At 37.4% G+C, this 17,167-nt stretch overlaps 1 protein-coding gene across 1 annotated transcript in view; it reads right to left on the bottom strand.

Annotated features, from left to right (window-relative positions):
• Positions 1 to 17,167, bottom strand: part of LOC150105465 (acidic mammalian chitinase-like) — a 205,298-nt gene that overhangs the window by 96,249 nt on the left and 91,882 nt on the right. Inside the window, exons 4-6 of the mRNA XM_090394835.1 lie at positions 15,345 to 15,651; positions 6,589 to 6,715; positions 1,113 to 1,225 (exon numbers count right to left, since the gene is read on the bottom strand). Coding sequence (XP_090250961.1) covers positions 1,113 to 1,225; positions 6,589 to 6,715; positions 15,345 to 15,651 — 547 coding nt within the window. The remainder of the gene's footprint in view (positions 1 to 1,112; positions 1,226 to 6,588; positions 6,716 to 15,344; positions 15,652 to 17,167) is intronic.

Below are 17,167 nucleotides of genomic sequence, written 5' to 3'. Positions count from 1 at the left end.
AAAAAAAAAAAAAAAAAAAAATTAAGAGGGGGTGTATAAGAGGTGGATATGGTGGTATTCTCTTATGTTAGATATCACATAAGAGAATACCAAGACAAGAAACAAATGCAAGTCTGGAAGTTAGCAGAAGAGTGATGATATGAAAGAAATGAACCTGAATAAAGTAAGATTGATTATATGCTCGGGATCAAAGAGGAAATTTATTATTAAAAAGGTTAGATATCACATTATGATCAAGTGGAAGATACAAATGAATTAATGACATATCACTGGCATCATTTCAGTTTTGATTTCAATTAGTATATTATTACCTAAATTTTGATTAGTAGAAGCTGTCTTTAGGGTCAAGAAATTTTTAATACCTAAATTATACAACATTAATACAGAATTCTATAACAGTATTTTGTTTAAAAAACCCTGCTTTGCAATTTGGCTGTTACTATTCATCCTTTCTAAGGAAACTAACTAGTACCGCTGAACCAGTTTACTACATTAGGATCTTTTTCAAACTGTTTCAATTTTGGTTTAAAATATGATGTTAGTATCTATAATATTTGTGATTTCAGTCTATGTCTTTCTAAACAAAGGCTCTTGAATGTATTTTGCTAGCTTGCTTGGCAGTGGATAACACCTTTATTTCCCAACCCACAAGATGCAAGTTCAAATCACAAGTACTTGAATGCAGGGTATCTGTGAATGTCTTCAGATAATATATTTTCAAGGCCCTGATACAAATGATCACCTGTTTATCAGAAGCACAAAGTGGCTTGAAAAATATGCACATTTAATCATAGAGCAGGACTCCCAATCTTATTCTCAGCTCATCCACAGTAGTTAATGAACTACAGGCTAGCCTAGTTTTAAAAAAACGCTTCACTGAACCACTCAATTTGAGAAGTGATCATGAAAGAGATCATGAAACTAGATTACATTTGTTTAGTAATAAGAATATTACTTAGTAACCTCTACTTAGTAGCAATGTTTCATGGGAAAGCAATAATAAGCACCTGATCAATACATATTTTTAAACCAATTCAAATTATATAAATTCTAAATATAAAATAATAATATTAAATTACAACTACAAATATTTTAAAACATAAAAGCTGTACTTGGCCATTTCTGGAATATCATATGATGATTGTATAATAGGCTTTGTTGCTGCAACTGCAACAGATAACAAAAGAGATGAGTTATTTATTCCACTTGCTGCAGATTTGAAATCCTGAAAAATATTTTAAAAATAAAAATAACATTTTAACACTTATGTTGAAGTTTACTGCCACACTAAGTTCCAAAATACTATGCTAAGTGATCATGATTTCATATATATTCTGTTAATATCTGTCTACTAGAAGTGATAATAATAGAGTTCAAGTTATTAATTCACTGCCTTTCTCTCTTGTAATCCAACTTACTAACAATTTTTATGCTCCCTCTGTGACTTTTTACTCCTTGTTATGTTTTATTCGTAGAAAGTTTTTTAACTTGGGTATATTATGTATTTAAGATACCAAGTAATTTTATATAAACTTGGTTTTTAATCCCATTTCCCAAATAAGCAAACAGACAAGTAAGTCAAGTTTGTGCCTGCACGTAGTGCAAGTCTGAGGCAACTCGTGGTAAAGGCAGATTAAGCTCTGATCACTTTCCTTAGTATTTTTCCCTTAATGGAAAGCACATTCCCCTGTGGAGATGTATGACGCTATGCATTAAAAGCAATGGTCACTACCCATACTGGTTTCAACCTTTATTGAGGTCTCGTCAGTGGGAGCCAGACCTGAAAATGCTAAGGTTGAAGTAATGCAGAGCTTATGAATTTTACCTAAGGAAAGTGATCAGAGCTTAATCCACCTTTACCACGAGTTGCCTCAGACTTGCACTAAGTGCAGGTGTGAGGCAACTGCACTTAGTAACTGTAACTTAGTAACTGTACTTAGTAAGCGTAACTTGACTTACTTGTCTGTTTGTTTACTTGGGAAATAGGATTAAAAACCAAGTTTATATAAAATTACTTGGTATCTTGAATACATAATATTACCCAAGTTAAAAAACTTTCTACATCTATCTCTCATCCTGAGATTTTATTTAATAAGGTCAAAGCACCTTGTGGCAACTTGTTTAGGTAAAATTCATAAGCTCTGCATTACTTCAACCTTAGCATTGTCAGGTCTGGCTCCCACTGACGAGACCTCAATAAAGGCTGAAACCGTTATGGGTAGTGACCATTGCCTTTAATGCATAGCATCATACATCTCTGCAAAGGGATGTGCTTTACATTAAGGGAAAAATACTTAATCCACTTTTACCATGAGTTGCCTCAGACTTGCACTACATGCAGGCGCAAACTTGTCTGTTTGCTTACTTGGGAAATAGGATTAAAAACCAAGTTTATATAAAATTATGTTTTATTCCTATCCTGCTTTTTTTTATCTCCCTCTTTTTTTTGCCATTCACCAATCACTACTGCTGCAATCTCACTACAGCTATACCTCATTTAATGCAGTCCTTTCCTGTTTAACACATATGTAATTATTTTAGCCTCAACATAATAGGCTCAATTCCCTATCATAACCAAATAACTTGGCCTCATCAACACTATGATAGGGCAATTAATCCTATTTAGATAGTTTGCCATGTCTGTCAATGGTACATGCTCTCTAATCAATTTGCTGTTCTGCAGGATGAGAAACCTCCTGCCCCCCCCCCTCCCCAGCTGAAAAAGTCTTATAAAAGTTCCTTGCATTCTAAGTAGGATTCGCATGTGTCAAGCATGACGATAGTCACTCAGCAAATACATGTAAGAAACCAAACTCTGTTTCTGATAAATATGCAACCTGTGCTAGACCACATCCTGCTAACTAAAGAGAATGTAGTTTTTATCCAAAAACCGATCTGTAGAAAATAATACTACTAATCGCTTACAAAAATCTGCTGAGAAGGAGGGCTATAATAGTGAATGACTCGATGCATAGGTTATGCAGGAGGAGTGGTATGGAGTTTGTGGATGTGTGGAGTGAGTTCGATGGGCAAAAGGACTTACACAAGAGGGATGGTTTGCATTTGAATGGATTTGGTGTTTGGAGACTGGAAAAAGTGTTGTTGAATGAAGTGAAAGTGGATGTGCAAAATCACATACAGTTTTTGGGGAGGTGTGAAGCTGTTGAGGTGAGGCAGTTAAGTGTAAGAATGTGCATAATATGCCTAAGTCAGTATCACTGGTAACAAACTAGAATGGGATAGTTAGTATAAAGAGTCAGGATAGTAGTGGGCATAAGGGGGCTTTTACACTTTATGTATGCTAATGCTAGGAGCATTCGAAACAAGCAGGAGGAATTTTTATCCATCTGTTGTCAGACATTCATTCAAGGATAGAATGTGAAGGGTATAGTGTGTTCAGGGAGGATAGAGAAAAGAATGGGAAGGAGTGTTATTGATGATAGCTGATGAACTGTAACCAAAGAGAGTAAAAGTTCAACTGCAGGCAGGTGAAAATAAATAGCACATCTAAGTCTATCTGATGTGAGATAGAGGCCAGCAAAACAAAATATACAGTTGGATGCTTCTATAGATCAAGGGATGGAAAAGATGATGGAGATAGTATGCATCGGCAAATAGACTTAATGAGTGGAGGGCAGGTAATTATTATGGAGATTTCAACTATAGGAACATAGATTGGAAGGAGGAGAGGACACATGAGAGGAAGAAAATGGAATTTATGCAGTTACTAAGGGATAATTGCCTTAGAGACAGCATGTAATGGAATATATTAGGGGTTCAAGAGTGCTCGATCTGATAACTGCATCTGAGCATTTGTCTATAAGCATATGACCACATTGCCATCAAATGGTGAAAGTGATCATATTGTCTTAACCTGGGAGGCAGCTAAATGTGTGAAATTTTCAGTTAAGATGGGGTATATGTGGAATTACAAGGCTGGTAAGTACGATAAGTTTAGGAGATTGCTTGGATTGGTGCTATGGCATGTAAAACTGGAAGGGCTGGATGTGATAGTGCATGGGAAATGGTGAAGGAGTGTTTGAGGGAAGTAATGGCAGACTGCATAACCTAGTCAGGAGAGTAAATCAAGTGGGAGTTAAATGGATGAATATCATCATTAAGCTGGAGCTGCAAAAAAATAAACAATTGTGGAGAGAATTAAAGGAGAAAGGTGACCACCAGGCACATGCCAGAAGGTAACTAGTGTGGTAAGAAAGCAGAAATACCATTGGTATTCATTCATATCATTCTGCCCAGAATGTTTATGGTAGAATGATATGAATGAATACCAATGGTAGGGAGGTAACTGAATCTGCCAAAATACTAGAATTACTATGTGAACACTTTGCAAGAGTACATCATCCAGATGGAGCTAGTGCAGTAATGAGAGAGGCAAAGACTTATTTGGGAACTGAGGTAAATGAAATGGAGGTGCATAGCATATTACAGAACCTTAATGCAAATACAGCTGTGGGACTGGATGGTATATCAATTCGAGTTTCACATTAAGTTGCAAGGGAATTGTCAGTGCCCTTGACCATATTGTTTAATGTAAGTCTAAGCTCTGGGTTAGTCCTGAGAGGATGGAAAGAGAGGAAAATAGTTCCATTGCATAAATGAAGCTCCAAGTGTTGTTCTTGTTGTTGAAAATTTTTTTGCTGCTGTTGTCACTTTGCAAAAGGATTTTCAACCAGGCATTATTCTGTACATGTGTACGATTTTATTGCAACAGAACAATTTTCCACCACAAAGAAAGAAAGCATTAACTTCTGTTATTATACAGTGGCATGAACCACTGGCCTACAGGATTGAAAGACTGTTGTCACTTTGTAAAAGGATTTTCAACAATGCATTTTTGAATGCATATATTATTATTATTATTTTATTATTATCATCTATATTATAGATATTTTTACTATATTATTATCTTTATCATCATCACACCAACCACCATGAAGTCAGCACACTCACTGTGGGAGGTTCATTCAACCAACAACATATTTATGACACTGAACCATAAAATTCTTAACATTCCCTGCATTCTGGTAATGTGGTCCATTCAGCCAATGTTCTCCCCCCCCCACCTTCTCTTTTTAAAATCCTCTCTGTATTATTACTGTTTATTACGTAACACCTCCAAGGAGTCCAAAGACTCACTGAGGAAGGACATCCACTCCACAACCCTCTGCCTCCACCACTCAGTCTACCAACCACAGTGAATTGTAACCCTCATCATCATCCACACACGACATCTATTACCCACCACCACTGGTATTTTCACAGACTATCATAAACATCCATGCCCACAGCAGGATTTGAATCCATAGCCTTTTGGCTGGAGGGCGGATACACTAACTATTCGGCCAACCAGGTATTAATTTGATAAAATCCCTTAACTTAAATATCTCTATCACATCTCCTCTTTTACTCTTATCCACTAAACTTTAATTTACATGCTTTTAACCTCTTTCCATAAGCAACATTCCAGAGTCCTGATATTGCCTTCATCACTTGTCTCCAATGTTTCCATATCACAATGAAAACTCTGAGCACAGTCAAAGTGTGGTCTTGACCAGTGGAACAGCCACTTCCTTATCTCCCATATGTCAGTGTACTTCTTATCATATCAGCAATGTCACATATGTGCAGCTTTTGCAACACTGGCAATGTGCCTGCTAAACTTCAGTTCATTGTCAACTATTAACCCCAGATACTGAATTCTCATCCACCTCCTGAAGCAGAGCTCATCAATATAGCCTTATATCCCTGCACTCCAAAATGCAACACCTTGTGCCTATCAGCATAAGTAAGTGAAAATACGTATATTAAAAAATACCTGTAGCTGGCAGTACAGCTCTATGGAAATAAGGCTTAATTTCAAAAACTATTAATATTACATTTTAAGTCAGTAAGAATATTCATAAAGCAATATTATACATACAAATTCAACATTCTTTCTTCAATATTTTATATACCAGGTATATAACTGCTCAGAGATCCTCTGTCTACACTGAAAACTAATTTGAATGCCAAAGAGAGAGAGATTTTTCAATGTGACCATGGACAAGAGATGATTTTTATTTCCCAGCAAGTCAGGAAATACAAGCACACGTGCATACAACATAAAATTGAAGATATATTCCTTTTTAAAGTTGTACATTTCTCATTAAAATGATAGCTATTACTATCTGATTTTAAGAGAAATTGAAATTACTCAGAAATTTTTCATCCAGTTCTTAAATATGAAGTTTAATCAAAATCAGTTTGTCCATTCTTTAGCTGTTTCACGTACACAGACTGATGCATGGATAAACTAAATCTAATACCTTATACAGATCAACAAACTTTTTTTTTTGATAGGCTCTCTTATACAAATTTCCTTTGTAAAATTAAATTTTAAATATCTATATAAAAATGAGAATTCATTTCTCTATAGAAATGAATAAAAATGAGAGGTAGTTCTTGGAAAAATGACATTTTTCCAAGAACTACCTCTCAAATAATCATTTTTACATTTAAACTTTGATATCCTTACTGAAATCATATTCTGTCTCTAAACAAGAAATTTATAAAGTCAATATACATCACCTTCATAAAAAGTACAAAGTTTGGTTTGTCTTCTGGTGGTGATCCACCCCAAGCTGGAAATTCCCAATCAACATCAAGTCCATCAAAATTATGTTTATTCAAAAGGTATATAATGGATGAAATAAATCTAAAATGGAACAAAATAATGTTTTACTATTTAGGAAAAAAACAAAACATTTATAAATCAGAAATTTCATCATAATCAGCATCAAATTCCTGATATGCACTCTCAAGGAATGTACAGGTTACTATGATAGCACCAAATGATTAAGTTTACATTATTATTAACTGGATCTTGGCCCTCATTTGGGTCTTTTTCCGATGATCTTCACACACCTGTTTTGCTACAATCTTTTCCAAGAAGTATGCACACTAATGTTTGCACCATGAAATTTCTAAAAGAAGTTTCAAAGAATCAATAGTTTGAGAGTATATGATTTTTAGCATGAGCTGCCTTTAACTACTTAAGACCTCTTCTGAGTTCCATTGAACTTATCTGCTCTCAGAGGCCTCACAGAAACCTAGTAACACTAATCTGAAAGTTATGTCTCAAATGTGGTTTTAAATTTGTAGCAGAAATTACAATTAGACCAAAAAATCTCAGTTAACACTCCACCGGTATGATGATGTTCTAAAGGAAATTCACTATAGAAACTATCCACCCTAACAAGCTATTTGTGTGGTATTTAAAAGTCTGATACAGTGAAAGTTGAATGTAATGAAGAAAAGCCTTAAAAGTGTGTCTATTCAGATACTGAACTTAATCTAAAGAAGAATTAAATAGCAATATCTGGATATAAAGTGCATATTAATGTCCAGTATGAAACTTCTAAATAAATTTTGAAAGTGACTGATAGCATTCAGACCTTACATGATCTATAGCACAAGCTGTTTTGACATTGCACTGCTTAAAATATATCCATATGGTCACCTTTTATTTTATTCTTCATTTCAGTAAAATGAATTATCTGAAGGCTCTTTCTTTAGAATCAGTATTAGTGCAAAGAGTTTTTTTCAAATTCCTAAGCAAGGCTTCTTGACCAATTTTTTTCTGCTGCTATCACTATCTTATCAAAATGAATATTTATGAATTCTGGCATGAGGGAATTATAAACATAAACTGGTGATCTAGTTGTGATCCATAATTGCATACATTAAAAAAAGAATTTTAAAGATAAGTTAATTTCTATTTATTGTGTGATGAGATTGTGTAATTTTTAGAGTGAGTGTTACTGTGTGATATCTGTGATAGGAACACAGTGCTTGGTTAAATTTTAGACAGTATTCTTATAATTCTCTATTTCGTCATTAGTGCTATGGAACAAAATGGCAATGAGAGGGAAATGTGCAAAAGACATCATCATCAAATTCCTGACATTTATCCTCAAGGGGTGTACAGGATATGATAGTACTAAATGAAAAATTTACATCATTACTAACTTCCTACCTACAATTGGCAGCATGAGCAAAGATGAATGACTGCCAGTTTAATGTAGTCAAGCATAAGGTGATGGACTTTAAAGAAGATGTCACAAGCTGTGTAATATATCGATGGAAACCAACTGCAAGAAATTGATGCCAAGAATTTTGGGATGATTGTAGACAGGCAGTTGAAGTTTAGAGGACATAATGCAAAGGTGGTCAAAACAGCATATCAGATTATGTGGCAGTTGATGAATAACTTGAGAAGCAGAGATAAGGAGGTTATTCTCCTTTATTAGGCTTTAACAAGGCCTCATCTGGACTACTGCATGCAATCTGGTCACCTGGATTCTGCAGGGAGGATTCAGAGATGAGTGACCAAGATTATAGCAGGTCTATGTTCCCTATAAGAACAGCAAAGTCTGTGAGCTTCAAAATCTAGCTGATAGGCAAATAAAAGGGGACATGTAGAGGCATATGAGCTATTAAAGGAGATTTATAAGAGTGATACAGAAGACTTTTTTCAGTGCACAGCAGGAAAGGTGAGAATAAGAAGTCATCCCTGGAAAATGTATTAAAGTATGGTTCGCAACAGTGTTATTAGGAATAGATTTTTTTTTTGGAGAGTAGTGAACTACTGGAACTTATTACAATAAGGTGATGGCTTCACTGGACAAAGGAGATGGATACACAGTAGTATACTTAGATTTTGCAAAGGCTTTTGATAGATTATTGCATGATAAGTTGATAGTCAAACTAGAGCAGATGGGGTTGGTTAGATTAGCACACTGGATCGGAGATTGGCTATCTGAAAGGTATCAGCAAGTTGTGTATGTGGAAGCAATATCCTGGAAGAGGAAAGTCACTAGTGATGTGTCTCAGGGATCTGTTTTAGGACCACTGCTGTTTAATCTATATGTTAATGATATTGGGGAAAATTTCGATGGGGGATATTCAGTTGTTTGCAAATGATGCAAAGTTGGGATGAACTATGAGGAATAGAGCAGATGTTGTGGCCTTACAAGAAGATTTGAATAGACAAATAACAAAGATAGGATGTAGAATTTACACTTGGTGGGAATATATTGTTTTAGGTGGAGGAAATAAGTGATCTTGGGATGATAGTGGATAAGGATCTAAAATTTAGAGAACACATTGCTAAAACTGTGAGGGCAATACAACAAATTTTTTGGGAATGATGTGGAGGACACTGACTTGTACAAGCAAGGAGATTCTTTTTCCATTGTATAAGGCCACACTGGACTGTGCACAGATCTGGTCACCTGGTTTTCAAAAGGATCAAGAGATATGGAAAGGGTCCAAAGGAGACTGACTAAGGTAGTTTCTGATCTCTGGAATGATGAATATGAGGAAAGATTGAGAAGATGCAATTTACAGAGTCTAGTGGATAGGAAGAAGAGGGGGTGATATGATAGAGACATACAAGTTGGTAAGGGGTTGTTATACGATCAACGTTGAAGAAGTTTTTCATAAAATTGTGAGAGATCAAGGGAGAACCAGAGGTCATCCCTGGAAGCTGTATAAGGAGGGTGTGGGCAGGGGAGTTAGAAGCAGCTTTTTTGCATGCAGAGTTGTGAATGATTGGAATGCCTTGCATGAGTGTGGTGTCTTGCAATTTGAATGTGGTTAAGGCGAGATATAACAAGCAGACCTCATAGATGAGCTTTGACTCCATGGGTTATTAGGGTAATAATAACCTGCACAGAGCCGTCTTTTAGCCTAATATAGAAATAAATGCTAAGATGGGCAGTTAATCTAAATTGTTTGCTATGTCAGGCAATTGTATGTTTTCTCTAATTAGTTCTGTAGGTAATGAGATGAAAAACCTGACTTTGGGAAGGAAACCCTTTCTTCACCTGACACTAGCTAACTAACCTTCAACCAAAATGGGCATTATAAAGGTTCAAATCTTAGGTAGGATATGAACCTAAGTCTTTCCAACCAAAGAGCACTCTCACTACTGACTGAGCTGCAAAGGCTCAACCATCTTAATGCGGTCCCCCTTGCCCCTCAACTGAAAATAAAGAATACTGTACAGCTAAAAGCTGTATATATCTTAAACTGTTTAATGCAAGGTTTATACAGTTTTTTTTTTTTTTTTAAAACAGTATTGATACTTAGGACAAGTCTTTTCAGCAGTATGTTAGTTAGTGAATTCATTCACTGTGATGTTGTTTACCATAATAATAGCTGATCACTTTCTTAAACAACAAATGACAAAAAAAAACTAGGCAACTATGCAAAAATAAATAAATAAATAAATAAAATAATAATAATAATATATACAGTCATGCTCATAGCACCTACAGCTGAACGCGTTATATTTTATCAATGAATGAATGGTATTCCAAATAAGCAGATACTAGCTGATTTTATACTTATATTTTTCTTTTCATTCATATTTTACCCTGATATAGCCAAACAAATTGTATCCAAGTAATATCTTTGCATCTTTTTGTGTAGGATCATCATTAACTTGCAGTGAAGTTAACTAAGTATCACATAATGTAGAATACACTTTTTTTTTAAAGTCAGTACATTGTCTTACAATACAAAGAATAGTTACTTTCTAGATCAGTTTGATCTTTACTGACATCACATTGATGGGAAGCAAGACCCTATGGATATTCGGGTTAACCAATGGTAAAAGTCACATTTCTCATAAATAAGTAATAAAATGGTATATATCTATATGTTCAGGTGCAGACAATTTTGTTACCCAATGCAAAACACCATCATGCTCGGCATAATCTTGAAGTGGGTTGAATAAGTATCATGTTATGTTTCTACAGAGAAAGGAACCAGATTAACTCCTAGCCCATCCACAGAACTAAATGTACTAATGATAACTAATATTTAAGGAATTGATAGCGTATACTAGAAATATAAATTAAATAAACTTTAATATATACTTTCCGATATTCCGGCAAACGTCACGTTGCCATCTTCTTGGGAACTTAATACAAAGACACGTGCACACAAGTACTACATAACAGCAAATGAGAACTGAAGATAGGACGCTAACATTTTCCTAAAGTCCTGGTGGTGCCCCCTGGCCGGCTATATTGGTGGTTCTTGGCCTTTGGGCTGAAGTTCTTCTGATAATTGTTTCCCAAATTTGGGGCAGTCTCATGCATCCAAATTTGTTGAGGTTTGGCATGTTCCTAAGGGCTGAGGCTGATTCCATGAATAGTCTTTCATACTTGAACTTGCTGCGGTGTATGACTGTGGCTTTCTTCCATCTTATTCTGTGGCGAGTATCCAGAGCGTGGTCTGCAAGCCCAGAGTGGCTGTACTGGTGAAATCAGATGTAATCCTTGTGTTCTGAGATTCTGATATTTGCTGTCCTGCCTGTTTGGCCAAAGTAAGACAATTTACAGCTGCAAGGGACCTGGTACACACCAGGTAGGTCTAGGGGAAGTGGTTGGTCTTTAGTGGAGCAGATAAGGGATGCCAATTTTCTATGTGGTCTATAACAAGTGGTTAAGTCGTGTTTTCTTAAGATTTTGTTGATTTTTTCAGAGGTGCCTCGGATGTAGGGAATGGTGATGGATTTAGAGTAATCTTTTTTGTGAAGGGGAGGGGGTGGTGGGTTGTGGATAACTGGGTTAAGTATTCTCTGGATTTTTTTTTTTGGGGGAGGGGGGGGGTAGCCATTGGCTGAGAAAGTGTCATGGATGTGATTTAGTTCAGTGGTTAGGGCTTGATCATTTGAACAGATTATTTTTGCCCTGTTGAATAGTGTCTTAATAACTCCATATTGTTGTGGGGGGGGGGATGGGATTGTTGGTGAATGTATCTGCCTGTATGGGTGGGTTTTCCATAAACTGAGAAAACCAAGGTTCCATCAGGTTGGCGGGTGACTAGTGTGTCTAGGAAGGGGAGGTTATTGTTTTCCTCTTTTTCCAGGGTGAACCTGATTCTAGGGTGTTGGTTGTTTAAGTGTGTTAGGAAGGAGAGGAGTGAATCCGGGCCATGTGGCCAAATAGCAAACACATCATCAACGTAGCGAAGCCATATGGTAGGTTTTTGTGGGGCTGAGTTTAAGGCTTTCTCTTCAAAGGTCTCCATAAAGAAGTTGGCCAAGGGTGGGGAAAGTGGTGAACCCATGGCTGTCCCCCTCTATCTGTTTGTAGAATTTTTCCTGCCAAACGAAATAGCCTGAGTTTATTGTAAACTGAAATAGGGCTGAGATATCTCTTCAAAGGTCTCCATAAAGAAGTTGGCCAAGGGTGGGGAAAGTGGTGAACCCATGGCTGTCCCCCTCTATCTGTTTGTAGAATTTTTCCTGCCAAACGAAATAGCCTGAGTTTATTGTAAACTGAAATAGGGCTGAGATATCGGGAGGAAATTTAGCTTGGATTAGCTCTAGGGTTTCTTTGAGGGGTACATTCGTGAATAGGGAGGAGACATCAAAACTGACCATTATGTCATTATGTTGCAGTGTAAGGTTTTCTATACTGGCTTTGAAGTGGGCTGAGTTTTTTATGTGTGATGGTGTGTTGCCAGTATAGCGTGAGAGCGCTTTGGCTAAACGCTTGGCTAGTTTGTAAGTGGGGGAATCAATGCCATCCACTATGGGACGTAATGGCACATTTTCTTTATGTATTTTAGGGAGCCCATATATGCGGGGGGGGTCTAGAGTTATAGGGTTTTAGTCTGTTGGTAACCTCCACAGGCCAAGAAGTAACCTTCTTAAGGAGCCTATGGAGTTTTCTAATCTGTGAGTTGGTGGGATTGTAATTAATGGGGAGGTAAGTGGATTGATCTAATAGCAAAGCCTTGAGCTTACCTGTGTAGTCATTAAGGTTGAGTACCACAGTGGCGTTCCCCTTATCCGCTTTGGTGATCACTATTTCTTTGTTTCTCTTCAATTCTTGTAATGACTTGTATTCACTAGTAGATATGTTGGATTTTAGAGGTTTTGCTTTTTTGAGAACACAGGCTACATCCAATCGAATATCGTTGGCGATGTGGCTTGGAAGTTGGCGAATTCCGCGTTCAATTTGGATCATTAATTCCTCGGCCGGTAATTTCTTAGGAGCAATGGTGAAGTTGTGACCACGTGATAGAGCGTTGAGTGCTTCAGGCTTCAGGATAACTGAAGAAAGGTTAACTACAGTGTTGGTTTGTAGTTTAGGTTTGGACGCCGAGTTCTTTATTAATTTATCAAACTTGTTGATATGTTGGCTCTGTATTCGATCGAATTCTTTATTAGCTGCTGTACACGAGACGTCATGTAGGACTGACCAAAGTTCATGTTTAAGCGTATGTGAAAGCTCATTCCCTAGTGCTAAAATAGCTCTGTTTATGTCGGCTAGGGAAGCGCGTGTAGCGGTAATTTGCTCCCGAAGTAAAGCCTGGCTTGCCGGTTGTAGATACGGAGAGCTTTCTGTGAGACGAAGCGGTGTTTAAATTTTACACAGTTTGGGATAACTTGATTATCCTGGCAGCGTTTTAGGAATGCCAGACGGTTAAGTTGTCTGGATAACTTAAGCTTCAGTTTGCCGTAATGGCGGGGCCTTACGTGCGAAGGAATCTCCATGGATGATCATTATTCTTGTTGAGAGGCTTATACGCTGGTCAAACATGATAACTAATATTTAAGGAATTGATAGCGTATACTAGAAATATAAATTAAATAAACTTTAATATATACTTTCCGATATTTCGGCACACGTCACGTTGCCATCTTCTTGGGAACTTAATACAAAGACACGTGTACACAAGTACTACATAACAGCAAATGAGAACTGAAGCTAGGACGCTAATGTTTTCCTAAAGCCCTGGTGGTGCCCCCTGGCGGGCTATATTGGTGGTTCTTGGCCTTTGGGCTGAAGTTCTTCTGATAATTGTTTCCCAAATTTGGGGCAGTCTCATGCATCCAAATTTGTTGAGGTTTGGCATGTTCCTAAGGGCTGAGGCTGATTCCATGAATAGTCTTTCATACTTGAACTTGCTGTGGTGTATGACTGTGGCGAGTATCCAGAGCGTGGTCCGCAAGCCCAGAGTGGCTGTACTGGTGAAATCGGATGTAATCCTTGTGTTCTGAGATTCTGATATTTGCTGTCCTGCCTGTTTGGCCAAAGTAAGATAATTTACAGCTGCAAGGGACCTGGTACACACCAGGTAGGTCTAGGGGAAGTGGTTGGTCTTTAGTGGAGCGGATAAGGGATGCCAATTTTCTATGTGGTCTATAACAAGTGGTTAAGTCATGTTTTCTTAAGATTTTGTTGATTTTTTCCGAGGTGCCTCGGATGTAGGGAATGGTGATGGATTTAGAGTAATCTTTTTTGTGAAGGGGAGGGGGTGGTGGGTTGTGGATAACTGGGTTAAGTATTCTCTGGATTTTTTTTTTTTTTTTTTTTTGGGGGGGGGTAGCCATTGGCTGAGAAAGTGTCATGGATGTGATTTAGTTCAGTGGTTAGGGCTTGATCATTTGAACAGATTATTTTTGCCCTGTTGAATAATGTCTTAATAACTCCATATTGTTGTGGGGGGGATGGGATTGTTGGTGAATGTATCTGCCTGTATGGGTGGGTTTTCCATAAACTGAGAAAACCAAGGTTCCATCAGGTTGGTGGGTGACTAGTGTGTCTAGGAAGGGGAGGTTATTGTTTTCCTCTTTTTCCAGGGTGAACCTGATTCTAGGGTGTTGGTTGTTTAAGTGTATTAGGAAGGAGAGGAGTGAATCCGGGCCATGTGGCCAAATAGCAAACACATCATCAACGTAGTGAAGCCATATGGTAGGTTTTTGTGGGGCTGAGTTTAAGGCTTTCTCTTCAAAGGTCTCCATAAAGAAGTTGGCCAAGGGTGGGGAAAGTGGTGAACCCATGGCCAACCCAGACCGGTTTCGACCTTTATTGAGGTCTCATCAGTGGGAGCCAGACCTAGAAATGGTGATACTAAGGCAGAAGCAATGGAGAGGTCATATTTACTTACACCAGTTGCCAAAAGGTGTACCATCTAATGCATAGCATTATACATGTCCACAAGGAGAATATGCTTTGCATTATGGGAGATACTGAGAAAAGGAGTGATGAGAACTTGGTCCACCTTTACTATGAGTTGCCCCGGTCCTGATGATACTTCAGGCACAAACTTTGTTTGCCTACACTTGGATAAAGGATCAAACTAAATTTATTATAGTCTCACCAAGTGGGAAATAAACTTCCAAAACAAAACACATTTCTGAGTTCGAAAACTGATACTACTGATTATAATTTTATATAAAGTTACATAAATTTTTATATAATTTTATAAATTATATAAATATGAAAAAAAAATCTAAAAAAATTGATTTAGCATTTTACCTGATCCTCTTTGTTTCTGAATTTATAGCATCTGAAAAACCACCTTCATTGTCTCCTCCACCTACAGATAACATTATCTTCAAATGAGGGTACTTGTCCTTCAGTTTTGTTACAATACTATACGTTTTTTCATCTTCAGGATATGAAGGTACAATGATATCATTCTTCACACTAGCAAATCCTAGTAATATATGGGTACAAAGTGTTGTGTTGATTTGATCTGGCATGAGATCAGCTTTACTTCTTGGTAAAATGTAATAGCAAGTCCGAAGAATCTGTTGACTAGATTGCTGAGGTTTTAAATATCCTGTTGAAAATAAAATTATTTTACAAATTAGATAAATTAAAATATCAAAAATATGCATCAGAAACCAATATATGATTGTTGCTGAGTCTATGAGGACATCATGTTGGAGGCTTAATGGATTCTATACAGCACTCAGAAAGGATTAAAACAGAATTTAATACTTCCTATATTTCGTCTCAGTCACAGACATCTTTAGAGATTACAAAAAAGACTAATGTAACATATACACAAATACCACACAATACTAAGCCCAACCACATGGGTGACACTAAAGTCCTATCTAGGTGGGGTACCCTCTAAGGGTGGTTGTAGATGGCCTGGAATGTAAGGTAGGACCTCTGGTGATAAGTGTTTCCCAAATCTTAGGGAAGCTTAATGCAACCATATTTATTAGGATTTGGTTGATTTTTGAGAGCTGCTTCTGATTCTAAGAATAGTCTCTCTTTTTTTGAATTTGCTGTGGTGGAACATGGTGGTTTCTTTCCATGAGATCCTGTGGGTTATATCCAAGACATGGTCAGCCAGGCCTGACTGACCATAGTCGTAGTTGCAGATGTATGACTTGTGTTCCTCCAGGTGGATGGTTGCTAATCTGCCTGTCTGTCCAAAGTATGCCAGCTTACAGGAACAGGGTACTTTACAAACTCCAGGCACTGAGAGAGGAAGGATCTGATCTTTTGTAGAACGGATAAGAGTAGCAAGTTTGTGGTGGGGCTTAAATTCTGTGTGTAGGTTGTACTTTTTTAAAATCTTGGCTATTTTTTCGGATGTGCCACGAATGTAGGGTATGGTGATGGCATTTCTAAACTCTTTCTGAAGAGAAGACTGGGGAATGAGGGAGGAACTGATTATTTTTTTAATACTGTGATTACTGTAGCCATTGGAGAGGAAAATGTTGTGTATGTGATCAAGCTCAGTTGTAAGGGCGGTTCCACTAGAACAAAGATTGTGGACTCTCTTGGTAAGAGTTTTAATAATGGCATATTGTTGAGCGGGGTAGTGGTGGGAGAGTTTGTGAAGTGAATGTATCTGCCTGTGACAGTGTACCATTACGAAGGCATGTAACTAAGGTGTCTAGGAAGGGTAAACAATTGTTCTTTTCCTTTTCCATCGTAAACTGGATTCTTGGATGTAGGCTATTCAGGTGACTGAGGAAGGAGTCTAATTTGTCTGGGCCATGAGGCCAAATAGAGTGGACATCATGTTGGAGGCTTAATGGATTGTATACAGCATCTAAGGCATTTCAGAGGATTCCACATCAGAGGTTGTTATACAAAATCAGAGGGATGGGTTTGCAAAATAAATTTCACATGGATTAGACAGTGGTTAATTGATAGGCATCAGAAACCAATATATGATGTTGCTTAGTCTACGAGGACATCATTGTCCTCACAGCACTTAAGTCTCTACACATGGAGTCTACGAGGAGGAGGAACATGAACAGTAGTCTACCACATGGTTCTACTTGAGCCACTGCAATATGTATATTAATGATGCTGAGGAGGGTCCTAAGTGT

The sequence above is a fragment of the Typopeltis vanoorti genome, chromosome 6, assembly GCF_054136105.1.
Source record: "Typopeltis vanoorti isolate ZY-2024b chromosome 6, IOZ_Tvanoo_1.0, whole genome shotgun sequence".
Taxonomy (NCBI): domain Eukaryota; kingdom Metazoa; phylum Arthropoda; class Arachnida; order Uropygi; family Thelyphonidae; genus Typopeltis; species Typopeltis vanoorti.
The sequence above is the reverse complement of the archived record's forward strand: the minus strand, read 5'-3'. Positions and strand labels throughout refer to the sequence as shown.